The sequence below is a fragment of the Mustelus asterias genome, chromosome 9 (genome assembly GCF_964213995.1).
Source record: "Mustelus asterias chromosome 9, sMusAst1.hap1.1, whole genome shotgun sequence".
In the NCBI taxonomy this organism is placed as follows: Eukaryota; Metazoa; Chordata; class Chondrichthyes; order Carcharhiniformes; family Triakidae; genus Mustelus; species Mustelus asterias.
In genome coordinates this window covers 109,532,515-109,559,059 of record NC_135809.1, presented here as the reverse complement: position 1 = coordinate 109,559,059, position 26,545 = coordinate 109,532,515, and the positions used below count along the sequence as shown (strand labels likewise).

The window sequence follows — 26,545 nt, the reverse complement described above, 5'->3', positions numbered from 1 at the left end:
TGGCGCATTTTTCTGTGCCTCAGAACTGCGAGACATTCTAGTTCCCAGCCTGATCGAAGACATTCATGGAGATTTCATTGTACCCCACTCCCCGCCCCCCGCTCCGTCATTTCTAAAACCTTGCGCAACATTTATGTTCAACTGATTGACCAGTGTAAAGTAGAGATGCCCTGACACCCTTTCTTGAATAGCAGTGTCACATTCCACTCCTTAATATTCTGGCTTCGCCCCCTATCTAGGGAAAATGGGTAGATTGTGGCAATTACTTCCATTATCTGCACCCCATTTCCTTTAGCAACCAGGGATGATAGCCAACTGGATCAAGTGACTTACCAATAAGGCATTGTCAGCACATCCAGAAACAACCGTGAAACATCCTGAAGAAATCTTTAAAACAGCTTTGTAATCTTTTCTAAACACTTCAACACTGGAAGATTCATAAAACCTGCAAACAGCACGTAGCAGAGCACTTGGAGCACTGCTGGACCTCAAAGGGGAGTGCCATCATACAATGACCAAAGGGGGCACGACTGCACCACATTTGTGCCTCAACACTCGGCCTCCGAGTTCCTTCATGTTGCAGCTGGGAGGGCAAATACCCAGCTGCAGGCAGTGAAAAAGGTAATGGCACACTTTCAAACACCGTCAGTAGAGTGTACTTCCACTTCACTCCTGACTGGAAGAACCGGGCCGACGATCTCGAAAGAATTCATCTGACATACATCAGAATCTCTTATCACCTTCATCATCCATGGTGCCCTGGCTTTGGTTCCCTTACATTTCACCCTTGGTGGAATGCACTTAGCCAGCATCTGCAATATCTTCTCTTTAAAGATCAGCCAATATTCAACTACAGCTTTTCCTTTCAATCATTGGTTCGAATCTACCCTGGCTAGATCCCCTCTCAACCACATGAATCCCTCGTCCAATTTAGAATTTCTACTTTAGATTATTCCTGGTTCTTCTCCTTTACTGAACTAGGAATGCCTCTTTCCCTGTTGAACAAATGCGTCAAAGGGATTTCCCGTATACATTTCAAAGTATTCCTCCCCTTCCTTACCCTTCACTTTACTGATATCCGATTCGATATTTGAGGAATTAAAGTTCCCCAATATCATTACACTATGCTTCGTGCACTCGATTTTCAAGTTTGCTGACGACATTACTGTAGTGGGTCGGATCTCAAACAATGATGAGACAGAGTACAGGAATGAGATAGAGAATCTGGTGAACTGGTACGACGTCAATAATCTTTCCCTCAATGTCAACAAAATGAAGGAGATTGTCATCGACTTCAGGAAGCATAAAGGAGAACATGCCCCTGTCTACATCAATGGGGATGAAGTAGAAAGTGTTGAGAGCTTCAAGTTTTTAGGTGTTCAGATCACCAACAACCTGTCCTGGTCCTCCCATGCTGACACTATAGTTAAGAAAGCACACCAATGCCCTACTTTCTCAGAAGACTAAGACAATTTGGCATGTCAGCTATGACTCTCACCAACTTTTACAGATGTACCATAGAAAGCATTCTTTCTGGTTGTATCACAGCTTGGTATGGCTCCTGCTCTGCCCATGACCGCAAGGAACTACAAAAGGTTGTGAATGTAGCCCAATCCATCACGCAAACCAGCCTCCCATCCATTGAATCTGTCTACACTTCCCGCTGCCTCGGCAAAGCAGCCAGCATAATTAAGGACCCCACGCACCCCAGACATTCTCTCTTCCACCATCTTCTCTCGGGAAAAAGATACAAAAGTCTGAGGTCACATACCAACTGACTCAAGAACAGCTTCTTCCCAGCTGCTGTCAGACTTTTGAATGGATTTACCTTGCATTAAGTTGATCTTTTTCTACACCCTAGCTATGACTGTAACACTACATTTTGCACTCTCGTTTCCTTCTCTACGAATGGTATGTTTTGTCTGTATAGCGCAGAAGAAACAATACTTTTCACTGTATGTTAATACATGTGACAATAATAAATCAAATCAAATCAAAATCAAATCATCTGTGATTTTCCTATAGGTTGATGCAGGAAATGGACTGAGTATTTGTTCAGGGTTAATTCTGTTCTTTTCTCTAATGGACCTGAAAGTCTTTTGGGGAAACAGTGAGCATGTGGAATAATGTTATAGAGTTGTTCTGAACTGGCTGAAGCTGTGTTCCTTGGGCTTGAAACATAGGAAACTAACACATTTGACAATTTGAGCACATAACCTATTGGAGGGATCAGTATTTCTAAGGTGCATGGAAGTACAAAGGTGTGGACATGATTATGGAGTATGTTCAATGTAAGGTTGTACATGTGGTTGGAGAAAACTCTGGGTTACATTTTGAGTCAAAGATGTTTCAGAGCTCACAAGCTGTGGCGAGCTCTGTCCTCTTTAACACTTCCTGTTGGAACGTTGAATCTTTCGTTTCACTGTAAATGATGCCTTTTCTTCAGTTTCGTTCAATGGTTGGGGAAATGAGCTGAATAAATAAAGTGGTAAAGTAACTTACCATTCGTCTGCAAAGCATCTGTTCATGTTTCTTTGTCACTTGGCCGTGGAGCTGATTTCTTTTGCAAGATGTGTTGTGTTTAATGTAAAATATTGGTCAGTGTTAAACTGAAATTACTGATTACCCTTGTGTGTGAGCTGAATTTACAGCTGGTGGTGTTCCCATGTGTAAGGAGCTGTTATGATGGTTTATTGTTGTATTTAAAACCATCGTTCCCCTCAAGTAGTTAGTCAAAGTAAGAGTGGTTCAAGGTGAATTTTACTATAGCTACAGGACTCTGAATGAAGCCATTCAGAATAAAAAAATCAGAAATACATAGGCAATTAACGTCTCAGCTTCGATTACAAGTAATTAGCATATATTACTAGACATATAGGAGTTATCTATCTAATCACAGTTAGGGTTACATCATGCATACATAACGGTATAATGTCCACTTAAAACTTGTGCATGTCATATCATCAAGAAATTATAGCTATAGATCTGACCAATGGCATATCAACCTCCCTTTCCATTGTTCCTTGTTCTTATGGGCAGAGATGAACTGCAGCTGCACATCTTTCAATTAGATGGTCCTTGACTTTTATCTGGGCTTATGTTAATCAAAACCTGTCATTTGCACATAGCTTTCCCTGTGTGACTGAAGTTCAGATTGCTGTTTATGTGATTTTTAAACTTGTGTGATTATTAACCCTTTCACCAAGCATTTGCTCCCCTTGAACTTTTAGGTGGTAAGGCTCATGGGTTGGGAACCTGCCAGCAAAGGAATGTTGGTGAATTGCTGCAATGCATTGTGTATGTGGTAGACACTGCTACCACTCTGCTACAGTGGTGGAGGGACCCAATGTTTCAGATGCTGATCAAGAGGTTGCTTTGTCCTGGATGGTGTCCAGCTTCCTGAGTGTTGTTAGTGATGCACTCACACAGGCAGGTGGAGAGTATGCCACCACACTCCTGACTTCTGCCTTGTAGATTGTGCGCGGGCTTTGCGGGTTCTCCACAGAAATCCAAACCTCTGAACTACTCAAGCAGCCACAGTATTTATATGTCTGATCCAATTAAGTTACTGGCTAGTGCTAACACCGTGATGTTTAAGTTGGCAGATTCAGTAAGGATAATGTCAATTGAATGTCAGGGGGAGATAGGTAGACTCCACTGTTGGAGATATTCATTGCCAGGCACTTGTGTGGTACATATGTAACTGCCATTTTTAAACCCAGTGCTACCCCGAATATTGACCGGGTCTTACTGCGTGTGGGCGCAGACTGCTTCAATATTAAAGAGTTGAGATTGAAAACATCCTCACTTCTGATTTTATGATGGATGGAAGGCAGTTGATGCTTCGTAGACTGAAGTAATTGGGTATCAGTTTGCCTTGCTGGCACATGTCTGGGCAATTATCCACACTGTTGAGTAGATCCAAGTGTTATAACTACAGGATCTGCCGTGCTAGCGACACGTGTAGTTCTGGAACACAAGTCTCAGTGCTGCTGCTGGATGCTAGTTGGATAAAAGGGATCAGACAGAGTACTCTCAGGATTCAGAGAGGAGAAGTAGACCTGGAGAGACCCCGGGAAAGGGAATGGAGCAACTTTGGGTCCTGTGTTTAGATGTGAGTCTAAATTAAACAGGATTAAAAGGGAAACGGCAAAGTGATGTCACAGAACAGAGTCAGGTAACTTTTTAAATTTTAATTTAATAAGAATAAATAAACTATTGAATCAAATGGGTCAATGAATGAGTTGGAAAACTAAAGCCTATCTGAATTTATTACACTGTTATTAATATTTATTATCATTATTACAATCACTGTAATCGGATTTAGAAGGATAAAGTTTAAATTAAATAATATGGGACAGAAACATTAAAGGAGTCATGTTTTCTGTGAATTAACCTCTGGGGCTTATAGATAATCAGAATGAAATATTTAAATTAACTCTGTGGAATAAAGTGACGTCCGCTCAAAGAGAAGCAGTTGATTGGTGAGTCTTTATAGATTGAAGCATTGGGTACAGAGTGGTTCACATTCAGTTTGTTCTCTCACTGACACCGGGATCAAGATGGAGTACAAAGCCAACCAAGTGCCCATGATTCCTGACACTTATCCGTATCCATACCCGGGACCAGGACAAGGAGAGCAGCAGGTCCAATCCACCGTCATTACGGTGGCCCCGAGTGTACCCCCGGTCCAAGACCACTTCCTCTGGTCCATCTTCAACTTCAGCTATTTGAATTTCTGCTGCCTGGGATTCATAGCGCTGATTTACTCGGTCAAAGTGAGTGCGGGACTCGGGGTTGGGAGTCAGGGACTGAAAAGAGGATGCAGAGACCCCGGGGAGTGGGCAAATTACTGCGGGGGAGGGGAGGGGGAGGGAAGAGGTGTCGGTAGGGAGTGGTTCTCAGGAGGACGGGGAGGGGAAGATGGAATATGGACTCTGGGATGCTTATGCAGTGAGGAAAACCTGCTCGAGTATGAGCCAACTTCTGCTAAAGTTCACAGAGTTGCGATATCCCGCCTCTAATGGATTGTGTTTAATAATGGGAAAATCTCACTGGGAAATCTCTGTCGTCTTATTAATCGTTTGTGTCTGTTCCTTACTCGGGAAACTGTTACAAATTGATCACATGTAATCTACAAAGTGTTACAAACTGAGTATCATAGAAACTTACAGCACAGCAAGTGACCATTCGGCCCCTCGATTCTGTGCTGGCTCTTTGAAAGATCATAGAATCATAGAATCATAGAAACCCTACAGTGCAGAAGGAGGCCATTCGGCCCATCGAGTCTGCACCGACCACAATCCCACCCAGGCCCTACCCCCACATATTTTACCCACTAATCCCTCTAACCTACGCATCCCAGGACTCTAAGGGGCAATTTTTTTAACCTGGCCAATCAACCTAACCCGCACATCTTTGGACTGTGGGAGGAAACCGGAGCACCCGGAGGAAACCCACGCAGACACGAGGAGAATGTGCAAACTCCACACAGACAGTGACCCGAGCTGGGAATCGAACCCGGGACCCTGGAGCTGTGAAGCAGCAGTGCTAGCCACTGTGCTACCGTGCCGCCCGAGATCAGTCATGCTGAGTCCCTCACTCCTGTTTAATTGTTGGTAACTCTGTAAATTCCTCATTCCGAAATTCCTTTACCCAGAGAAAGGTGGGGAAGTGAAAGAGGACAGCAACAAGATTTAGCCGGAAGGAATAGAAGGATATAGTTCTAAGGATATGATCCAAAGGTCCAAAGATGTGTAGGTTCAGTGGATTTGCCATGGTAAATGCGTGGAGTTACGGGGATAGGGCGGATGGGGGGAGGTCCTCGGTAAGATGCTGAGTCGGTGCAGACTCGATGGGCCGAATGGCTTCGTTCTGCACTGTAGGGATTCAATGGATCTATTCTATAGTTCTATGGATATGCTGGTAGGGTGAGATGGAGAGGGACGTGAGGTGTGGGTAATGTATGGAAGTTCACTGTATTAATCAGTCTGTTCCTATGCTGTTAAGTCTATATAACCCGAGGGTTTAATAAAATAAAGAATTGCATTTTATCGCAATTTCACTCGAGTGGGCTGACGGAAACTTGGCCCTCATCTGAAAGACAACATTTTACCCAATGCAGCACACCGGATACTTATTCTCCCCCGACAGTTCAGCGCTCCCTCAGCACCGACCCTCTGATAGTGCAGCGCTTCCTCAGCACTGACCCTCTGACAGTGCAGCACTCCCTCAGTACTGTCCCTCTGACAATGCAACACTCCCTCAGAACTGACCCTCTGACAGTTCAGCGTTCCCTCAGCACCGACCGTCTGACAGTGCAGGGCTCCCTCAGTACTGTCCCTTTGACAGTGCATCGCTCCCTCGAGATTGATTCTCCAACAGTGAAGTACATCCTCAGTGCTCATCCTCTGTTCAGCACTGCTTCACATTGGAGTGAATGGTCAGCCGACATGAGTTTGCTCAGGTCCCGAAGTGAGACTTGAAATGAAATCTTCTGAGTCAGAGGCCAGAGAAATACGAACTGAGCAACTGATATAGGAGAGGTAGGTGAGAAAACAATGGTGGGATAATAATTGACCCAGATAGCCAAACGTATGAAAAATTCTAGCTAATATTTTATTCATACAGTTCTTATTTATCAAAAAAATAACCTGCTACAGGGTGAGATTTAGCTATTTTCGAAGTTTGTGAGGTTGGAATACATTCAATTTGCATTTTCTGGATTTGATCGTCACTCCACTAACTCTCCCCGATGGTTAGTCTGCTCCTGTATTTGAGTCGCCCACACGCTGAGTAGGACTGGAATGTTTCTGATTTGTTTAAGGGGTCTATAATCGCATTTGCTGCGAGAGGGAATAACGCAGTTGGCGGAGCCAGAAGCAGTAAAAGTTTCTGATATTGTGAGAGATTTCTGAAATCTGTTAGTTCTACACCACAGTAAGAAGTCTCATAGCACCACCTTAAAGTCCAACAGGTTTATTTGGTACCATGAGCTTTCGGAGCGCTGCTCCTTCACCAGGTGAGTGGGTATACCATTTCTAACCTTTACAATAAACACGGAATCTGTTAAATTCTTGCCAAGGAGCTGCCAAGATTCACACCGTGTTTTACGCCATAATTTAAATGGACGGTTTTGCTGATAAATTCACTTGCATCACAACTATAATATTTTTGAAGGTTTAGAATCATTTATCAAAGCGCAAAATTGAATTCCTTTTTATGGTGGCAAAGGTTATCTCCCCCTGGATATTTCAGAAGAAACTTCCACCCTATAGGACATGTTTAAACACATTTTTCTCTGTGTCATGTTTCATATCAATGATATGAATAATGGACAGCTGACCTTTCAGTTTTGCTGCATTCCCGCGCTCTATTATTGTGTTCAGGTAGCATCGACATTTTCAGGTGATGTTGTATGTATTCACACTTGTTTCGTTTTAGTCCAGAGATCGGAAGTATCTGGGCGATCTAGAAGGAGCTCGGAACTATGCATCTTCAGCCCGAACACTCAACATTGTAACCACGGTGCTGAGCATCCTTCTTATTGTCATTCTCATTGCGGTACTATCCGAAAGCGTGTTTCATGTGGCGAACACCCAGCAGCAACACCCAAAGTATTATTACTCCTGACGTTGGAATTAAAGTCATGGTGGCAGCGACTCATTGTCCATGACAGAAGTTGTTTCGTTATTTTCCAAACCTTGATGCACCCTGTCTATCATTGATTCTTTCTATCTATTGCGTCCATGTTGGGATGGCATGTTTAATGTGATCACCTTGCAGCAGTACAGATTTACTTTCCCTTGGCCGAAATGTGGCCTTGATTGTACTAATAAAGCAATTGATAAAAAAGCTTCGTGTTTAATGGCCAGTTTCCTGTATTCAACAATAAGCAATCCCACTTGACTGGATTAAAAACTTCGTTCTTGCAAACACTATTAAATTGTGGTTAATTGCATGTAGAACTGTCAGTTCTCGGCACTGATGTACTTTGTTCTGGGAAACATTATTGTGTAGAGTGTCTTTAACATTCAGATACGTGCTGTTTACATACTGGAGTTGCCTTGATATATCCTGGGGGCTTTGAATGGGTCTGCTCAATAAATAGCTGATGAGAGAAACCTCTCTCCTCGGAGTTTACAGGGCTCCAGGTAGTGTATCATGGGAAGAAATGGTCACTACCGTGTGGGAGAATCTGGATGATCTGTTGGTCTTTTCCTGGCATATTCGACAGGTCTGAATGGTTTTTATTGCTGCATGAAGGCTGAAGAGATCCGATTTTGATGCTCAGAATCTGAGAGGTTCTGATAGCTATGATATATTTTCACTTCACAGCCATTGAGCGACGGGATTGAGGTCATCTGTAAATGTTGGGAGGGGAAAACTGAGGTGGAGAAGAGGGAGATAAACCCAAGTTTGGGAGAAACTGAGGATAGTGAAAGGATTTGTAGAGGGGGAACCTGAGGTGAGAGGATCATTTAGGGCATTTAAATGGTCATTGGATAAACATATGGATGATATTGGAATAGTGCAGGTTAGATGGGTTTTAGATTGGTTTCACTGGTCGGCGCAACATCGAGGGCCGAAGGGCCTGTACTGCGCTGTAATGTTCTATGTTCTATGTTAGATCATGCTTTAAGCTTCGGAGCTTATATCAAAGGTAATGCAATCAAGATCAATTTAGCAAAGGTAGTCTGTGGGATCAGTTTGTAGAATGTTTCCATTATCCTACAACAATATGTAATGCGTCCAACTAGGGATGAAGCTGTTTTCAGATATTATTATTCTCGAGTGCTCTGCCTGAAGGCAGATGCTGGGCTCATTGTCTCCAAATGCTTCTTCCAGAGTTGTTTTTTGACAGTTTTTGTCAGTGGTGGTTTGCCGTAGCCTTCCACTCTCTCGGGCAGGATGAGGAAGCAAGTCCCAGGTCTCCCTCAACCAGAATGGGAATTGAACGTGTGGTCCTGGAGTTACTTGAATCACATGCTACTCAATTGAGCCGACAGCTGATCCCCATCCAATTGTGCAGGGTTAACTGGTAACCTCATAGGGATAAATTGGTTGGGAAAAAATATTATAATACAATTGAATTTCATAACGTTTGACATTACATGCTCCAGTCACAAACAAGAACCTTGAGTTTTAAAAAAAGACAGTTACATGAAGGGAGAACTGGCTAATGGTGATCGGGTAAATAAGCTAAAAGTGGCGGTAAATAAAGAATGAGAAGCTTTTAAAGAAATAATTCAAATTGTTCAATTAAAGTACATTCCATTGACAAACAAAATCTCAGCATGAATGATCAATCTATGGTTTAATAAATCAGTTAATGTTAGTGTAAGATTTAAAGAAGAGGCCTAAGATGTTGCAAATATTAATAAAATCTGAGGATTGGGAATGTTTTAGAATCCAGCAAAGGGTCACCAAAAAGTTGATCAAAAGGGAAAGAGTAGAATATGAAAGTAAACAAACCAGAAATATAAAAATTAGATTGTAATAACTTTTACAAGTATTTAAAAAGGAGGAGAGTAGCTAAAATAAAAACTGGTCATTTTGAAGTGGAGAGAGATCAAGTTATCATGGGGAATTGAGAAATGACAGTGACATTGAACAAATATCTTGTCTTTGTCTTCACCGTAGAGAACACAAGTCACCAGAAATAGGAGCTAACAAGAGGGAACAAGTTAAGATAATTAATATTAATCAAAGAAAAATTACTTAAGGGAGTAACAGCCAACAAATCCCTGGGATCTGTGATCAACAGAGGGAGGAGATTGCGGAGACTTTGGCGATGATCTTTGCATCGTCGATGGAGATGGGAGAGGTTTTGGAGGATTGCAGATGTGGTCCCTATATTCAAGAAAGGGAACAGGGCCAGCCCGGGAAATTACCGACCGGTGAGTCTAACCTCAGTGGTTGGTAAGTTGATGGAGAGGATCCTGAGAGACAGGATTTATGATCATCTAGAGAAGTTTAGTATGATCAAAAGTAGTCAGCACGGCTTTGTCAAGGGCAGGTCGTGCCTTACGAGCCTAGTTGAGTTCTTTGAAAATGTGACCAAACACATTGACGAAGGAAGAGCGGTGGATGTGGTCTATATGGACTTCAGCAAGGCGTTCGATAAGGTCCCCCATGCAAGACTTCTTGAGAAAGTGAGAGGGCATGGGATCCAAGGGGCTGTTGCCCTGTGGATCCAGAACTGGCTTGCCTGCAGAAGGCAGAGAGTGGCTGTGGAGGGGCCTTTCTCTGCATGGAGGTCAGTGACCAGTGGAGTGCCCCAGGGATCTGTTCTGGGACCCTTGCTGTTTGTCATTTTCATAAATGACCTGGATGAGGAAGTGGAGGGATGGGTTGGTAAGTTTGCTGACGACACCAAGGTAGGTGGTGTTGTGGATAGTTTGGAGGGATGTCAGAAGTTGCAGCGAGACATAGATAGAATGCAAGACTGGGCGGAGAAGTGGCAGATGGACTTCAACCCGGATAAGTGTGTGGTGATCCATTTTGGCAGATCCAATGGGATGAAGCAGCAGTATAATATGAAGGGTACCATTCTTAGCAGTGTAGAGGATCAGAAGGACCTTGGGGTCCGGGTCCATAGGACTCTTAAATCGGCCTCGCAGGTGGAGGATGCGGTCAAGAAGGCGTACGGCGTACTGGCCTTCATTAATCGAGGGATTGAGTTTAGGAGTCGGGAGATAATGCTGCAGCTTTATAGGACCCTGGTTAGACCCCACTTGGAGTACTGCGCGCAGTTCTGGTCACCTCATTACAGGAAAGATGTTGAAGCCATTGAAAGGGTGCAGAGGAGATTTACAAGGATGTTGCCTGGATTGGGGGGCATGCCTTATGAGGATAGGTTGAGGGAGCTTGGTCTCTTCTCCCTGGAGAGACGAAGGATGAGAGGTGACCTGATAGAGGTTTACAAGATGTTGAGAGGTCTGGATAGGGTAGACTCTCAGAGGCTATTTCCAAGGGCTGAAATGGTTGCTACGAGAGGACACAGGTTTAAGGTGCTGGGGGGTAGGTACAGAGGAGATGTCAGGGGTAAGTTTTTCACTCAGAGGGTGGTGGGTGAGTGGAATCGGCTGACGTCGGTGGTGGTGGAGGCAAACTCGTTGGGGTCTTTTAAGAGACTTCTGGATGAGTACATGGGATTTAATGGGATAGAGGGCTATAGATAGGCCTAGAGGTGGGGATGTGATCGGCGCAACTTGTGGGCCGAAGGGCCTGTTTGTGCTGTGGCTTTCTATGTTCTATGTACTACATCCTAGGGTTCTAAAAGAGGTAACTGTAGAGGTTGTGTATGTACTGCTTATTACTTTTCATAATTGCCTAAATTCTGGAGTTATCCCAGCAGTTTGGAAGCTAGCAATTTAACATTGCTATTCAAAAATGCCTGACATCCATCATTGAGAAAGTGCTGGAATCTATGGGAAATCTCAACAATGCACTCAGAATATCATAGTAGAATCAAAGTCATCCTGGTTTTACAAAAAAATTGCTCAAGGAATTTATTAGCATTTTCTGACGATGTAACAAGTATGCTACGAAAAAGGGGAATGATGGTGTAGTGGTACTGTCACTAGCGTAGTAATCCGGAATCCCAGGGCAAGTGCCCTCACCTGGACACTTGCCTTCACACGAAGAAGCAGGGTGTCTCCCAGAAACCCACCCTCTGGTCGCAGTGACTGCACCTATGCAAATCTTACCTGCAACTGCCAATCACCTTCACCGCTTTGCTGCCCTCACTTGGACCATTCATTCAGTATGTGGGATGGCCTGACTAGAGAGGGGGCAAAACGTGACCTCCTCTTGGGAAATAAGGAAGGGCAGGTGACAGAAGTGTTAGTGAGGGATCACTTTGGGACCAGTGACCATAATTCTATTAGTTTTAAGATAGCTATGGAAAATGATAAGTCTGGCCCAAAAGTTAAAATTCTAAATTTTGATGGTATCAGGCAGGAACTTTCAAAAGTTAATTGGGGGAATCTGTGGGAAGGCAAAGGGACGTCTGGTAAGTGGGAGGCTTTAAAAAGTGTGTTAACCAGGGCAAGGCTGGCAGAAGTAGGTAATCCTGGATGACTCGGGCTATTGAGGCCCTGGTCAAGAAGAAGAAGGAGGCACATGACATGCACAGACAGCTGGGATCAAGTGAACTCCTTGAAGAGTATAGGGGATGTAGGAGTAGAGTTAAGAGAGAAATCAGGAGGGCAAAAAGGGGACACAAGATTGTTTTGGCAGATAAGGCAAAGGGGAATCCAAAGAGCTTCGACAAATACATAAAGGGAGAGAGTAGGGCCTCTTAAGGATCACCAAGGTCATCTATGTGCGGATCCACAAGAGATGGGTGAGATCCTAAATATTTCTCATCAGTATTTACTGTTGAGAAAAGCATGGACGTTAGGGAACTTGGGGAAATAAATAGTGATGTCTTGAGCAGTGTACATATTGCAGAGAAGGAGGTGTTGGAAGTCTTAAAGTGCATCAAGGTAAATAAACCCCTGGGACCTGATGAAGTGTATCCCAGGACATTTTGGGAGGTGAGGGAGGAAATTGCAGGTCCCCTAGCAGAGATATTTGAATCATCGATAGTCACAGCTGAGGTGTCTGAAGATTGGAGGGTGGCAAATGTTGCGCCTTTGTTTAAAAAGGGCTGCAGGGGAAAGCCTGGGAACGACAAGCCAGCAAGCCTCACAACTGTGGTGGGTAAGTTGTTGAAAGATATTTTGAGAGACAGGATCTACAGGCATTTAGAGACGCAAGAACTGATTAGGGACAGTCAGCATGGCTTTGTGAGTGGAAAATCATGTCTCACAAATTTGATTGAGTTTTTTGAAGGGGTAACCAAGAAGGTAGATGAGGGCAGTGCAGTTGATGTTGTCTACATGGACTTTAGCAAGGCCTTTGACAAGGTACCACATGGTAGGTTGTTGCAAATGGTTAAATCTCACAGGATCCAGGGTAAGGTAACTAAATGGATACAAAATTGGCTTGATGACAGAAGCCAGAGGGTGGTTGTAGAGGGTTGATTTTCAAACTGGAGGCCTGTGACCCGCAGTGTGCCTCAGGGATCAGTGCTGGGCCCACTGTTATTTGTCATTTATATTAATGATTTGGATGAGAATATAGGAGGCATGGTTAGTAAGTTTGCAGATGACGCCAAGATTGGTGGCATAGTGGACAGTGAAGAAAGTTATCTCTGATTGCAAAGGATCTTGATCAATTGGGCCAGTAGGCTGACAAATGGCAGATGGAGTTTCATTTAGATAAATGCGAGGTGATGCATTTTGGTAGATTGAACCAGGGCAGGACTTACTCAGTTAATGGTAGGGCATTGGGGAGAGTTACAGAACAACGAGATCTAGGGGTACAGGTTCATAGCCCCTTGAAAGTGGAGTCACAGGTGGACAGAGTGGTGAAGAAGGCATTCGACATGCTTGGTTTCATCGGTCAGAACATTGAATACAGGAGTTGGGACGTCTTGTTGAAGTTGTACAAGACATTGGTAAGGCCACACTTGGAATACTGTGTATAGTTCTGGTCACCCTATTACAGAAAGGATATTATTAAACTAGAAAGAGTGCAGAAAAGATTTACTAGGATGCTACCGGGACTTGATGGTTTGAGTTATAAGTAGAGGCTGGATAGACTGGGACTTTTTTCTCTGGAGTGTAGAAGACTGAGGGGGTGATATTATAGAGGTCTATAAAATAATGAGGGGCATAGATCAGCTAGATAGTCAATATCTTTTTCCAAAGGTAGGGGAGCATAAAACTAGAGGGCATAGGTTTAAGGTGAGAGGGAAGAGATACAAAAGTGTCCAGAGGGGCAATTCTTTCACACAAAGGGTGGTGTGTGCCTGGAACAAGCTGCCAGAGGTAGTAGTAGAGGCAGGTACAATTTTGTCTTTTAAAAAGCATTTAGACAGTGACATGGGTAAGATGGGTATAGAGGGACATGGGCCAAATGCGGGCAATTCGGACTAGCTTTGGGGTTTAAAAAATAGGACAGCATGGACAAGTTGGGCTGAAGGGCCTGTTTCCATGCTCTAAACCTCTATAACTCTATGATTCTAAGTTTTGGGGACTGGGGTTCAAATTCCACCATGGCACATAGTCTGGCCGACATGTGTTTGCACGTATTCAGAAATGTGGTTGATTCTTAAATGCTCTTTGAAATGGAGGAGGGAAGTTAGGGATGGACAATAAATGCTGGCCCAGGCAGCATTGGCCCCATTCCATTAATTAATTTAAAAAGGTCAATGTAGTATACTTGGATTTCTAAAAGGAATTTGATAATGTGCCACACAAGAGGCAAATACGTAAGTTGAGGGCTTATAGAGTTGAGTGTAGTATATTTGCTTGGATAGAGAATTAATTATCAGATAGGAAGCAACGTGTAGGTATAAATGGGACATTTTCAACTTGGCAGGCTTGCAACTTGTGGATTGTTGCAAAGAGCAGGCCTCTGCTATTTATAATATATATTGATAACTTGTCTTAGACAAAGTGATGGAGAGTAATAAATCTACTTTGGCTGAGAATGCAAAGCTAGTTGTGAGGAGATGTAAAGAGGATACAGAATGGTAAAACAAAAGAGAAATGACGCTTGATTATGGAAATCTGAAATAAAAGCAGAAAATTCTGGAAATACTCAGCAAGGCAGACAACGCTTGTGGAGAGAGAAGCAGAATTTTTTTTTCCAGTCCATTAACTCTGTTTCTCTCTCCACAGATACTGCCAGACATGCTAAGTATTTCCTGAGTGGAAAATAAGGTGGCAGAGAGGGGATACTGCGAAGAAGCGTGAGATTATTTATTTTGGCTGGAAGAAGAGAAAAACAGAATTGTTTTAAAAGGCTTGAAACTTGTAAATGTTGATGCTCAGATGGACCTCTGGGCTCATACAAGTGGGACAGAAAGTTTGCTTGCAGGTACAGCAAACAATTAGGAAGGCAAATGACATATTGGAATTTATTGCAATTGCTTTGCAGTACAAGAATAAAGAGGTCTTGCTACCATTGCAACAGGAGGTTAGTGAGACCACATCAAGAGTACTGTGCTCAGTTTCTCTTCATATTTTAAAAAAACATATACTGGCATTATAGGCAGTACAGCGAAGATTCACTAGATTGGTCCCTGGGATGAGAGGGTTATCAATGATAAGATATTAAATTGGATCTGTGTTCTCTGGAGTTTAGAAGAGGGACAGATGATTTATTTGAAACAAAGAAGATTCAGAAGAGGCTTTGTTTCCCTGGCTTGGAATTTACGCATGGGGGGGTGGGGGGGGGTAGTCTTAGGAAAAGGGGCTGAATATCTTTGACTGAGATGAAGAGAAATGTCTTCACTCAAAGGATTGTGAATCTTCGGAAATCTCGACCTCACAGGGTTGTGGATGTTGCATTATTTAACATGCAAGGCTGGGTGGTATGGTGGCATAGTGGTTAGCACTGCTGACTCAGAGCACTAGGGACCTGGGTTCAATTCCAGCCTTGGGTGATTGTCTGTGTGGAGTTTGCACGTCCTCCCATGTCTGCGTGGGTTTCCTCCAGGTGCTCCGGTTTCCTCCCACACTCCAAAGATGTGCAGGTTAGGTTGATTAGCCATACAAAAATGCCCCTTAATGTCAGGGGGATTATGTCAGGGTAAATGCATGAGGTTACAAGGATAGAGCCTGGCTGGGATTGTTGTCGGTACAGGCTCAATGGGCTGAATGGCCACCTTCTGCATTGTAGGGATTCTATGATTCTGAGGCTGAGACAGACAGATTTTTGGTCTTTCAGGGAATCAAGGGATGTGGGGTGAGGCCTGGAAGTGGAGTTGAAACTGAATATCAGCCTATTGAATGGTGGAGCAGGCTCAATGGGCTAAAAAGTCTATCCCTGCACCTATTATTTGCAATGGTTAGCACTGCTGCCTCACAGTACCAGGGACTCGGGTTCGATTCCCAGCTTGGATCACTGCCTGTGCAGAGTCTGCATGTTCTCCCCGTATCTGCGTGGGTGCTCTGGTTTCCTCCCACAGTCCGAAAGACACGCTGGTTAGGTGCATTGGCCATGCTAAATTCTCCCTCAGTGTACCCGAACAGGCACCGGAGTGTGGTGACTAGGGGATTTTCACAGTAACTTCACTGCAGTGTTAATGGAAGCCTACTTGTGATACTAATAACTAAACTATTATTTATGTTCTAATTTTTATTTGTTTTCAGTATCAAGCAGTAACTCAATAAAATTACACAATCAACTCATAAATAATACAATAATTCACCTATAGAAATTGTGTACTAATAGATGTAACACTCTAATATCTGACCTGCAACTAATTATAATCCTTTAACACAGTGCTACCCCAGAAACTCAGCCAGCATCCCCCTACACTGCACAGGGTCTGGCCAGTCACAGGTTTCACTCGGTCCTTAACGGGCTGCTGCTCCCAATCTGCACCTTGGTGTTGCTGGGCTCTGTAGAAACTATTGATCTCACATCCATCTCATTCCCCCATCTCCCTTGCTCACTAAACCATGATTCATCTCCCTCTATCTTGAATCTCCCCAGTTCCCAACACTAATGTAATCCAATTTTCCAATTGAGTGATGTTCGAAGTAGATTCTGTTACAGAGCCTCATAAGGTAGAATGTACCTGTGTGAAATGCGTTCAGTATTGGGAACGGCACTGGTTTATTTCAGTTGTTTCTCTCTCGACACAACCTGGATTTCTTACAGTTCATCCCCTTCCGATCCGTCCCAGAGCCACCAGGTTCTGTACCTGCCCCCCAGCCTCGTACACCCAGACTCAGGAAACCTCTCCCCAAATCCACAGAACTCTGCAAGCGCCGACCGACTGATAACCCACACCAGTGTGCCAAACTTGCAATCTCTCTGTGTAACAAAATCATCTCTGAATGAACTATTATCTAGAAATCGCATCACCCCAGCTGGAGGATTGGTTATCTGAGAATCCAGAGGAAATCAGTCACTTATGTACTGAAGGCGTATATGGTTGCTGGTTCGGTATCCGTGTTTTGTTCTGTTATTCTGAACATCACAGGCAAACCCTAATTGCCCTTGAATGGTGTTGGTGAACCTTTAAGCGTTGCAGACTATGGAACGTAAATACGCCCCACATTTCTTTCCGACTGTGGTTTGGTACAACTAAGTGGCTTTCTACGCAATTTCCTAACGCACTAGTTTATTTATTTAATTTAATCCTATTAAAAATAATTATTGAAAAAATACTTCTGACTGGAGGGATAGTATTTAAAGGGATCATTGTTTCTCTTGATTAATATTGAAAACTTAGATCTCGGTGTACATGGCATAATTTCAAAATTTGAAGATGATGCAAGGTGAGGAAGTAGTATGAACTGTGAGGAGGATAGTGTTAGACTTCAAGAGGGCACAGGCAGGCTGGTGAATTGGGCAGTCACATGGCAGATTACATTCAATGTAGAGGAATGCAAAGTGATGCATTTTATTCCGAACAATGAGGATAGCAGACAAAAAAATAAGGATAGAACTCTAAAGGAAATACAGGAGGAGACGAACCTGTGTGTATATGTGAATAAATCATTGAAGGTGGCAGGACAAGTTGAGAAGGCAGTTAATACATTATACTGAATCCTGTTTTTGTTCCGTACAGGGTGGGCACGGTGGCACAGTGGTTAGCACTACTGCCTCACAGCACCAGGGACCCAGGTTCAGTTCCCGGCTTGAGTCACTGTGCAGAATCTGCATGTTCTCCCCTGTGGGTTCCCTCCTGGTGCTCCGGTTTTCTCCCACAGTCTGAAAGACGTGCTGCTTAGGTACATTGGCTATGTCAGAGTGTGGTGACGAGGGGATTTTCACAGTAACTTCATTGCAGTGTTAATGTAAGTCTACTTGTGACACTAATAAATAACCTTTAAATTTAAGGTACACAGAGACAAATGCAAGTGAACTATGAACCTTCATAAAACATGGGCCCAGTCCCAACAGCAAAGATGTGAAGCTTTTACAAACAGTACAGAAAAGATTTACAAGAACGGTACCAAGGATGAGACACTTCAGTAATATAATCCCTACAGTGCAGAAGGCGGCTATTTGGCCCATCGAGTCTGCACCAACTCCCCGACAGTGCATCTTACCCATGTCCTATCTCTGTAACCCCACATATTTACCCCACAAATCCCCCTAACCTATACATCTTGAGACACTAAGGGGAAGTGTGGAGCATGGCCAATCCACCTAACCCGCACATCTTTGGACTGTGGGAGGAAACCGGAGCACCCGAAGCAAACCCACGCAGACACAAGGAGAATGTGTCATCCAAGGCCGAAATTGAACCCGGGACCCTGGCGCTGTGAGCCAGCAGTGCTACCCACTGTGGCACCATGCCACCTTTGTTGATAGTCTGGCAAAGCTGGGACTGTTTTTTGGGACAAGAAGATTGAGAGAAGATTTGTTAGATGTGTTCAAAATCATAAGGGATCTGGAGAGCGTAAATGGGAGAAACTGTTCCTGTCACCAGAAAGGCAAGAATCCTAAAATAATTAACAAATGAACCAGAGGCAAGATGAGCAAAACCTCGGTCTGCTTATCCCTCCACACCGCCCCCCCCCCCCCCCCCCCCCCCCCGCCCCCAACACACTTGCTCTGCCTCCCCACCACACAGTCTCTCTACATCTCTCCACACTCTTTCTGTTCTCCACCCACATACCCTCCCTGCTCACCACACCATGCAGTATCTCTGCCCCCCTACATCACACACTCTCGCTGCCCCCCCCCCTCCCCCCACACACTGTCTCTGGCCACCACACCACACAATTTCTCTGCCCCCCCCCCACACCACACATTCTCTGCCCCCCCCCCCACACACACTGTCTTTACCACCCCACGCCATACACTCTCTCATCCCCTTCATACACTCTCTTTGCACCACCCATGCACAGTCTGTGCCTCCTCACACCACATGCTCTGCCCCCCCACGCCACACACTCTCTCTGCACCCCCACACAACAACTCTCTCTGCCCCCCCACCACACCACACACTCTTTCTGCCCACCCCCCCCCCCCCCCCAATACCATGCACTCTCTCTGCTCTTCCACACTCTCTCTTCCCTGATGCCCCACACTCTCATTCCCATATGCTTCCTCCTCTAGCCCCTCACACACCCTGCCTTGCCTGAGTGCTGCTGCTCTGCCTGTCTTGCCTGAGCCCTGCCATTCAGCCTGCCTGGCCTGGGCCCCATTGTTCTGCCTGCCTCACCTGAGCCTCACCATTCCGTCTGCCTCACCTGGGTCTCACAGATCTGCTTCAGCTGCCCTGAACTTACCTCGCCACCCTTTGGTCCTTGTCCAATGATAGTTGGTTTCTTTCTGAGTTGCTGTTGATTGGTATGGGTTTGGATCTGAGCAGCTTTACAGCATTTTTCAAATATCAGTCATTTGAATGTTCAGATTTGACGGGCTACATTGAGTTTACCAGTCTGCTTGTAATCAAAGGTCTTGGAGGGATGCTCCAGTGCATTCCAGCAGCACCATACCAACTGTTTCTACATCCCTACATTTAGAGGGCAGTTAAGAGACATGCACATGCTGTGGATCTGCAGTCATATGTATACAAGACTTCCTCCCATAAAGGATGTTAAGGAACCAAATGGATTTTTCTGACAATGTGCTTGCTTCATAATCGCAATTATTAATAGATTTGCTGGATGCCGGTTGCAATTTTCCTGGACCATTTTTATGTCATAATCAGCCTCGGGCCAGGAAACAGCGCAAGGCTGATTACCATATTAAGATCAGAATCTGAATATCATTAATAAGCCTGGGGCGGTGTCGTCTGGGCTCACTAATGTTTCCCACCCCACAGGGGGAAGATCCCACCAGCAGAGATTATAACTGCTCCCTATCAACGGGGACCAGGCACGATGTCCTCGCTGGTGGAGGCAGAGACAAATGAAGCCCCTGGGCGGTTCAGGGATGGGGGGCCCTTGGGTAGTGCCAGCTTGGCACCCTGACTCTGCCCACTCTCACCATGGCAGTGCCACCCTGGCACACTGGCACTGCTCACCAGGCACTCTGTCACTGGCCACCGGGCACCAGGCAGTGCCAAGGGGGCAAGGCCTAAGGGAGAGTGGGGATTGAGGAGCCAGGGCCCGACCAGGTGCAGGCCGATCGGTGGTGGTGGGAAGGGGGAGAGACCGCAACGCATTCTACACAGTGATCGGTGAGGGAGGGAGGGGGGGGATTGGGGCTGACCAAGGGGGGGGGGGGAGGGCGTCGATTGGGGCTGGCCATGCGGGGAGAAATCAAGGCTAGCCATGGCAGGGTCGGGTCCAGTGATCGGGAGAGTAGTGTTTGGGCCAGTGATCAAGGGTAGGGGCATCGGGGAAGCTATCGGGAGGCCGGTGCCAATTTCCCTATCGGGAGATTGGGATATGCGGAGTTCCCTGCTCAGCACGCTGCTGCTGACCTCTCGGACAGCATTAGCTCCCACTGCCTCCCCATTGCCAGCGTGAATCCCCCAGTGGACTCTGTGAAGCACAGAGTGCCGGAAATTCACCCAAACTAATTTCACTCAAACAACAGGCAGGGAAATCTCCCATTTTCCTGCCATTGGCACTTAATTTTTGGGGGAAAATCCCTCCTTTTCTATGAAACATGAGCAAGGTGTGGCACAGATTGCTTGAACAAAACAAGCGATGACCGGGTTAGTGGTTTTCTGAGTTTAATGACGAGCTTCCTGTGTTGAACAGTAAACTTTTCCTCTTCACAGTACAAAACACAACAAATTGCAACCACATTGTACCAAGTGTCTTTCCGATAGATTGCACTAGAAAGTTCCGTCAAGACCAGTGACAAATTTTGCTTTGGGAAAGAGTAAATCCAAAACTTGACTTGTAGATTGTCAATCAGACTGATAGGACTGAAGGTCATTATTATTCAGATTCTGTCAATCACACTTAATAGCTGTCTTGATTTGTCCTGGGAGGTAAGGGAATAATGATTCAAATTGGTGTGCTCAGTAAATCAATTGAGTGTAGAAGATGAGAGAAGCTTCGCCCCTTGGAGGTCACAGGGCTCCAGGTAGGTACAGAGTATCTGGGTGGTGAGAGGAGATTATCACTGCCATGTGGGCATATATGGATGGAGCAGCTGCTCTTTTCCTGTCTGATGTGTTCATATGTAAACTGGACTGAACAAAATTTATTAGTGCTGGAAGGTTGAGGAGATCTAACTGACAATTAAGGGGTTTTGATAGCTTCCCTGATTCTCTCATTTTCATTCATGCTGGATCTATGGAGAAGAATGTGATGTCCTCCTTCCGTGCTTTGTAACTGGGAAACCGTGAGTTGCCCGACCTGATTGAAGACATTCCTGCAGGTTTGATAGTTGAACATCTGTCAGCCAGTCACGAGGGGATAAAGGTTCAAGGTGAGGGGCAGGAGGTTTAGGCTGGATGTGAGAAAAAGCTTTTGGTTCATGGATTTCTGTCAGCAGCTGAAATGTGACAAGTTCAGGACTAGTCGGTATCCATGAATACTGGAGGTGGGAAGTAAGGGACAAACTGAAGGTGGGGAAAAGGGGAAATGCTAGATAAGATCTAATGACCGCAGTATAAGGATCTGGAATAGAAAGGGTTAATGTGGGATTAGGTATAGTAACGCCCACAGTATGGTGTAAAGCGGCACATGACCTGAGTCTAGAGGTATCTCTTGCATTGGACAGAGATGTGTGCAGAGGCAAGCATGGGGACATTTCCTTGACCAGATATTGTATATGTGTATGTACATAGGTAAAAACAGTTAATAAGTGCTTACTGTTACATGATGCAAGACTCAGAAACTTTTCATGAGATTTACCAAACTACATGCTTCTCACAGCAGAGTGGCAGAGGTGGCGGTTATCAAGACAACCCAGAACCTCACAGAAGCAGTACAATAAATTTAAAATCTGAAGACTGAAAACACAGCATTTTGACTTCACAAAAAGCACCAGCAGGAGATCAGCGGAGGAAAAATCCAAAGTAGGATTGGAAGCAGAAATAAAACTCCACACTGCAGTAGGAGATTCCATTGAATTCCGTAGAGGTCCAGCTTCAATACACAAAGATTGTAGAGTCAGAAGACCTTGCTGGGTGAGCTAAAGAAACTTAAGTCCTTGGCCAGAATGAGTTTTCAAAAACTTTTGGGCAGAATTTTCCCGTCCTGCCCGCCACGGGAATTGTAGCAGGCGGGACATGGACCATGCAAATGAGCTAATCAGGGCCAGAATTGTTGTTGGAGTGGCAGATGATGCACTCTCAGAATGCTTCAAGCTTAGGAAGATTTAACCCTTGAAAAGGCCAGTCAGATTGTCAGGCAATCCAAAATCCATTTGCAGCATTGATCCATTTTAAGGGGCGAAGGCAATTCATGGTGCAGTGGGGATTGCTCTGTACCATGAGTGTACATAGGTAAAAACAGTTAAGTGCTTACTGTTACACTATGCAAGACTCAGAAACTTTTCATGAGACCTACCAAACTACATGCAAAATTTGATAAAGTTTTAAAATCATTTAACATGTATTGTCAGGTAAAACAGCAGAAGAGCAGGGTCACTGCAGGCCAAGGGAAGCAGTACCCTAACCAAGCCCTAGAGGATGGGCCACCATGCCAGCACTGTGCAGCAAAGCGACCTCAGAGGTGCAATCACCATCTGGCGTTACACATCAAGAGGAAACACAACCATGCCTGTTAGGTGGGGTCAAAGGTCAGGGATTTTTATTCTGGAACACAGATACTTCAGTTAATGATCTTATCACAAACAAGAGCCAGTGCTGTGCCAAAAGAACATAAAGACGCAGAACCGCACATGTGCTGCCCATCCCCAGCCTGCGCATACATGGCAAATCCAAAGGTCGTTGGGACTTAGGTTCTCAACCGCCAAGCTTGACTCTAAGGTACAAAGAACAAAGAAAAGTACAGCACAGGAACAGGCCCTTCACCCTCCAAGCCTGCGCCGATCATGGTGCCTGCCTAAACTAAAACCGTATGCACTTACAGAGTCTGTATCCTTCCATTCCCATCCTATTCATGTATTTGTCTAGTTGCCCCTTTAATGCTTATCTGCTCCCACCACCTCCCCAGGTAGCGCGTTCCAGACATTCACCACCCACTGTGTAAAAAAACTTGCCTCGCCCATCTCCTCTAAACTTTTCCCCATACACCTTAAACCTATATCCCCTGGTACTCGGCTTTTCTACCTTAGGAAACAGCATCTGACTATCCACTCTGTCCATGCCACTCATAATCGTGTAAATCTCTATCAGGTCACCCCTCATTTGGTACATTTGTGTTTCATGACAACTTACCCCTTAGAAGAAAGAAAGCTTCATGTTAGTGGAGGTTCATTTACAATGGCTTTACAAGAAGTACTTAACATCACAAGCATCTCACAAATAGTTTATTACATACTGTATTAAAAATTTTCATTTTGTTCTCCAAATACACATATTGTATTATAACGTTACAAAGATTTAACCAAAACAAAAGCCAATACATGTAACAAATAGGATTAGCAGGGTTAAAACATCATAGTAACCCTAACTCCAAATCTACCTTTCCCCTACACCTTTTCTCTAAATTACAGATATAACACCAGCAGTTATATGTTTTTTTGGCATAATTTTTTTGTGGTCCACCAAAGTTAGTGAAGATACATTAAAGTTTATTTTTTGAGAACTATTATATTAGGAATTTCAACCTTGCTGGCGTTGTTAACGGTTCATCTATCTTTAACCCCTCTTCTCCCCACCCCAGTCAAGATAAGTCTATTCCTTTGAATTTATTGTTAGCTTAGAAACTCAATGGAAAGAAATTTCAAATCATTAAAGGAACATAGTCTGCTTGATCAGCTACAGACAGATCCTGAAATAAAATTCCTTTCCCCAAGGAGTTGTCAACCTAAGAAAGTTATCTTAGGATAGAATATACAGAGGGGTATATTGTAGCAGAATAAACTATTGGGAAATTTCCCAATATCAACTCTAAATTAGAATTCGAGGATATTGTTTTTTATGTGTGGGCTCATGAGGATATAGATGTGAAACTGGAACTCTTTTCTATTGTTTAATAAGTGTTTATTGTTAACACCAATTGTATGTTATAGTTTATAAATGAGGATTATATATTAACATAGATGAAATCTAATACTCTGACATGCACTAATGTTTAAGATAATGTACAAAATGTGAATGCACCACAAATAGTTTGGATATACAAACAAATATTGATTAAAGATAATTATACTTACAATTCAGTATTTTTTAATTACATGCAAGTATCTTTATCTCAAAACAAATAGAATTCTAGAAAGAACTAGACTGTTGTGCCCAAAGATGGTTAAATGTCAGAGAGAGAGAGAGAAACCCTACAGTACAGAAAGAGGCCATTCGGCCCATCGAGTCTGCACAGACCACAAGCCCACCCAGGCCCTACCCCCATATCCCGACATATTTTACCCACTAATCCCTCTAATCTACGCATCCCAGGGCACTAAGGGGCAATTTTAGCATGGCCAATCAACCTAACCCGCACATCTTTGGACTGTGGGAGGAAACTGGAGCACCTGGAGGAAACCCATGCAGACACGAGGAGAATGTGCAAACTCCACATAGACAGTGATCCAAGCCAGGAATCGAACCCAGGCCCCTGGAGCTGTGAAGCAGGAGTGCTAACCACTGTGCTACCGTGCCGCCCATAATGTCCCCTAACTATAGTAGCTGCGTTAGTAGAAATTTATCAGCTGAAGTCCAAACTGGTTTCCATTTTGTATAGTCTTCTTAAAAAAAAAAGCAAGTTGTTAATTCTTTAGTAAATTTAACAATCTTGGAGTCTCTGCTGGCCATGTCGCAAAAATGCAGGTTGGCTGCCTCTCAACTTCTCCCAAAAATTAAGACAATCCAAGGCTTTTGTATTTGTGGCTTTCTGACTATGAATCAAATGCTGCAGGAGTGCTTTGCTTTTGCTGCGCAGCATTTTAAAATTAGTTGACTATTAATCTAATTAATATCTCAATTTGTCCATCCAATGTATTAGTTACATGATTGCTGTAGTCAGGGGTGAAGTGGGTGTATTCAGTGGGTGGGGAGAGCAAAAGCAGGGAGGTGGGTGTAGTTGGCAGGTAAGAAGGGTAGTCAGGGACGGGGATGTAGCTGTAGGATGGGAGGGCAGTCAGCGGAAGGGGTGTGGTCATGGGATGGGGTGTGTAGTTTGGGGGGTGGATAGGGTGGTCTGTGGCTGGCAAGGGCAATGGAGTGGGGGATGGGACTGGCAGGCAGGAGTTGGGTAGGACAGTAGGAGTTGGGCGGCACGGTAGCACAGTGGTTAGCACTGCTGCTTCACAGCTCCAGGGACTCGGGTTCGATTCCCAGCTTGGGTCACTGTCTGTGTGGAGTTTGCACATTCTCCCTGTGTCTGCGTGGGTTTCCTCCGGGTGCTCTGGTTTCCTCCCACAGTCCAAAGATGTACAGGTTAGGTTGATTGGCTATGCTTAATTGCCCCTCAGTGTCCCGAGATGCGTAGCTTAGAGGGATTAGCAGGTAAATATGTAGGGATACGGGGATAGGGCCTGGATGGGATTGTGGTCGGTGCAGACGCGATGGGCTGAATGGCCTCTTTCTGCACTGTAGGGTTTCTATGATTCTATGATTCTATGACAGTTGGGGGGGGGTGGAGTGGCTAATCGGGGGAGTGTCTGCCGGGTCGGGGGACAGTCGGGGAAGTGAAGAAAGTAGTTGGGGGTGAGTGAGGGTGAGTGGGGGTTAGTTGGGTGGGGTTGTGGGTAATCAGGAGGGGATTGTGGAGAGTCAGGGGGTAGGGGAGTCCCATGAGGTGTGGTTCATTGGGGTACATAGTCCAATGGAGTGAAAGAACAGAAAGTCCTGGGGAGTATTTCCACATAAATTTGTTGAGGTGGCAGGACAGATTCCCAAAGTAGTTAATAAAGCGTAAGGAATCATGGGCTTTATAAATACAGATATTGAATACAAAAGCCAGGAATTTATGCTAATCCTATGCAAAACACAACCGAGGACTTGAAGGCTCTGGAGAGGGTAGAGAAAAGATTTTACAAGAATATATCTGGAGATCTATTGATTATTTGAAAAATTGCAGCTATGTGGACAGAATTGAGAAGCTGTGATTGTTCTCCTTAGAGCAGAAAAGGCTCGAGAGTGATCTGATAGAGGTATTTAAAATTACAAAGTCTTCAGGTAGAGTAGAATCATAGAATCCATTCGGCCCATCAAGTCTGCACCAATCACAATCCCACCCAGGCCCTATCCCCATAACCCCATGCATTTACCCTAACTCGTCCCCCTGACACTAAGGGGCAATTTAGCATGGCCAATCCACCTAATCCACACAGCTTTCGACTGAACGAGGAAACTGGGGAACCCAGAGGAAAACCACGCAGACACGGGGTGAATGTGCAAACTCCACACAGACAGTGACCCAAGCCGGGAATCGAACCCGGGTCCCTGGCACTGTGAGGCAGCAGTGCTAACCACTGTGCCAAAGTG

At 44.6% G+C, this 26,545-nt stretch overlaps 1 protein-coding gene across 1 annotated transcript; it reads left to right on the top strand.

The window, feature by feature from the left end:
- Positions 1 to 4,544: 4,544 nt before the first annotated feature.
- Positions 4,545 to 7,932, top strand: LOC144499183 (dispanin subfamily A member 2b-like). The gene is made up of 2 exons (XM_078221283.1): positions 4,545 to 4,778; positions 7,444 to 7,932. The coding sequence occupies exons 1-2, from the start codon at positions 4,563 to 4,565 to the stop codon at positions 7,630 to 7,632; spliced, it is 405 nt and encodes a 134-aa protein (XP_078077409.1). The 5' UTR covers positions 4,545 to 4,562; the 3' UTR covers positions 7,633 to 7,932.
- Positions 7,933 to 26,545: the final 18,613 nt, after the last annotated feature.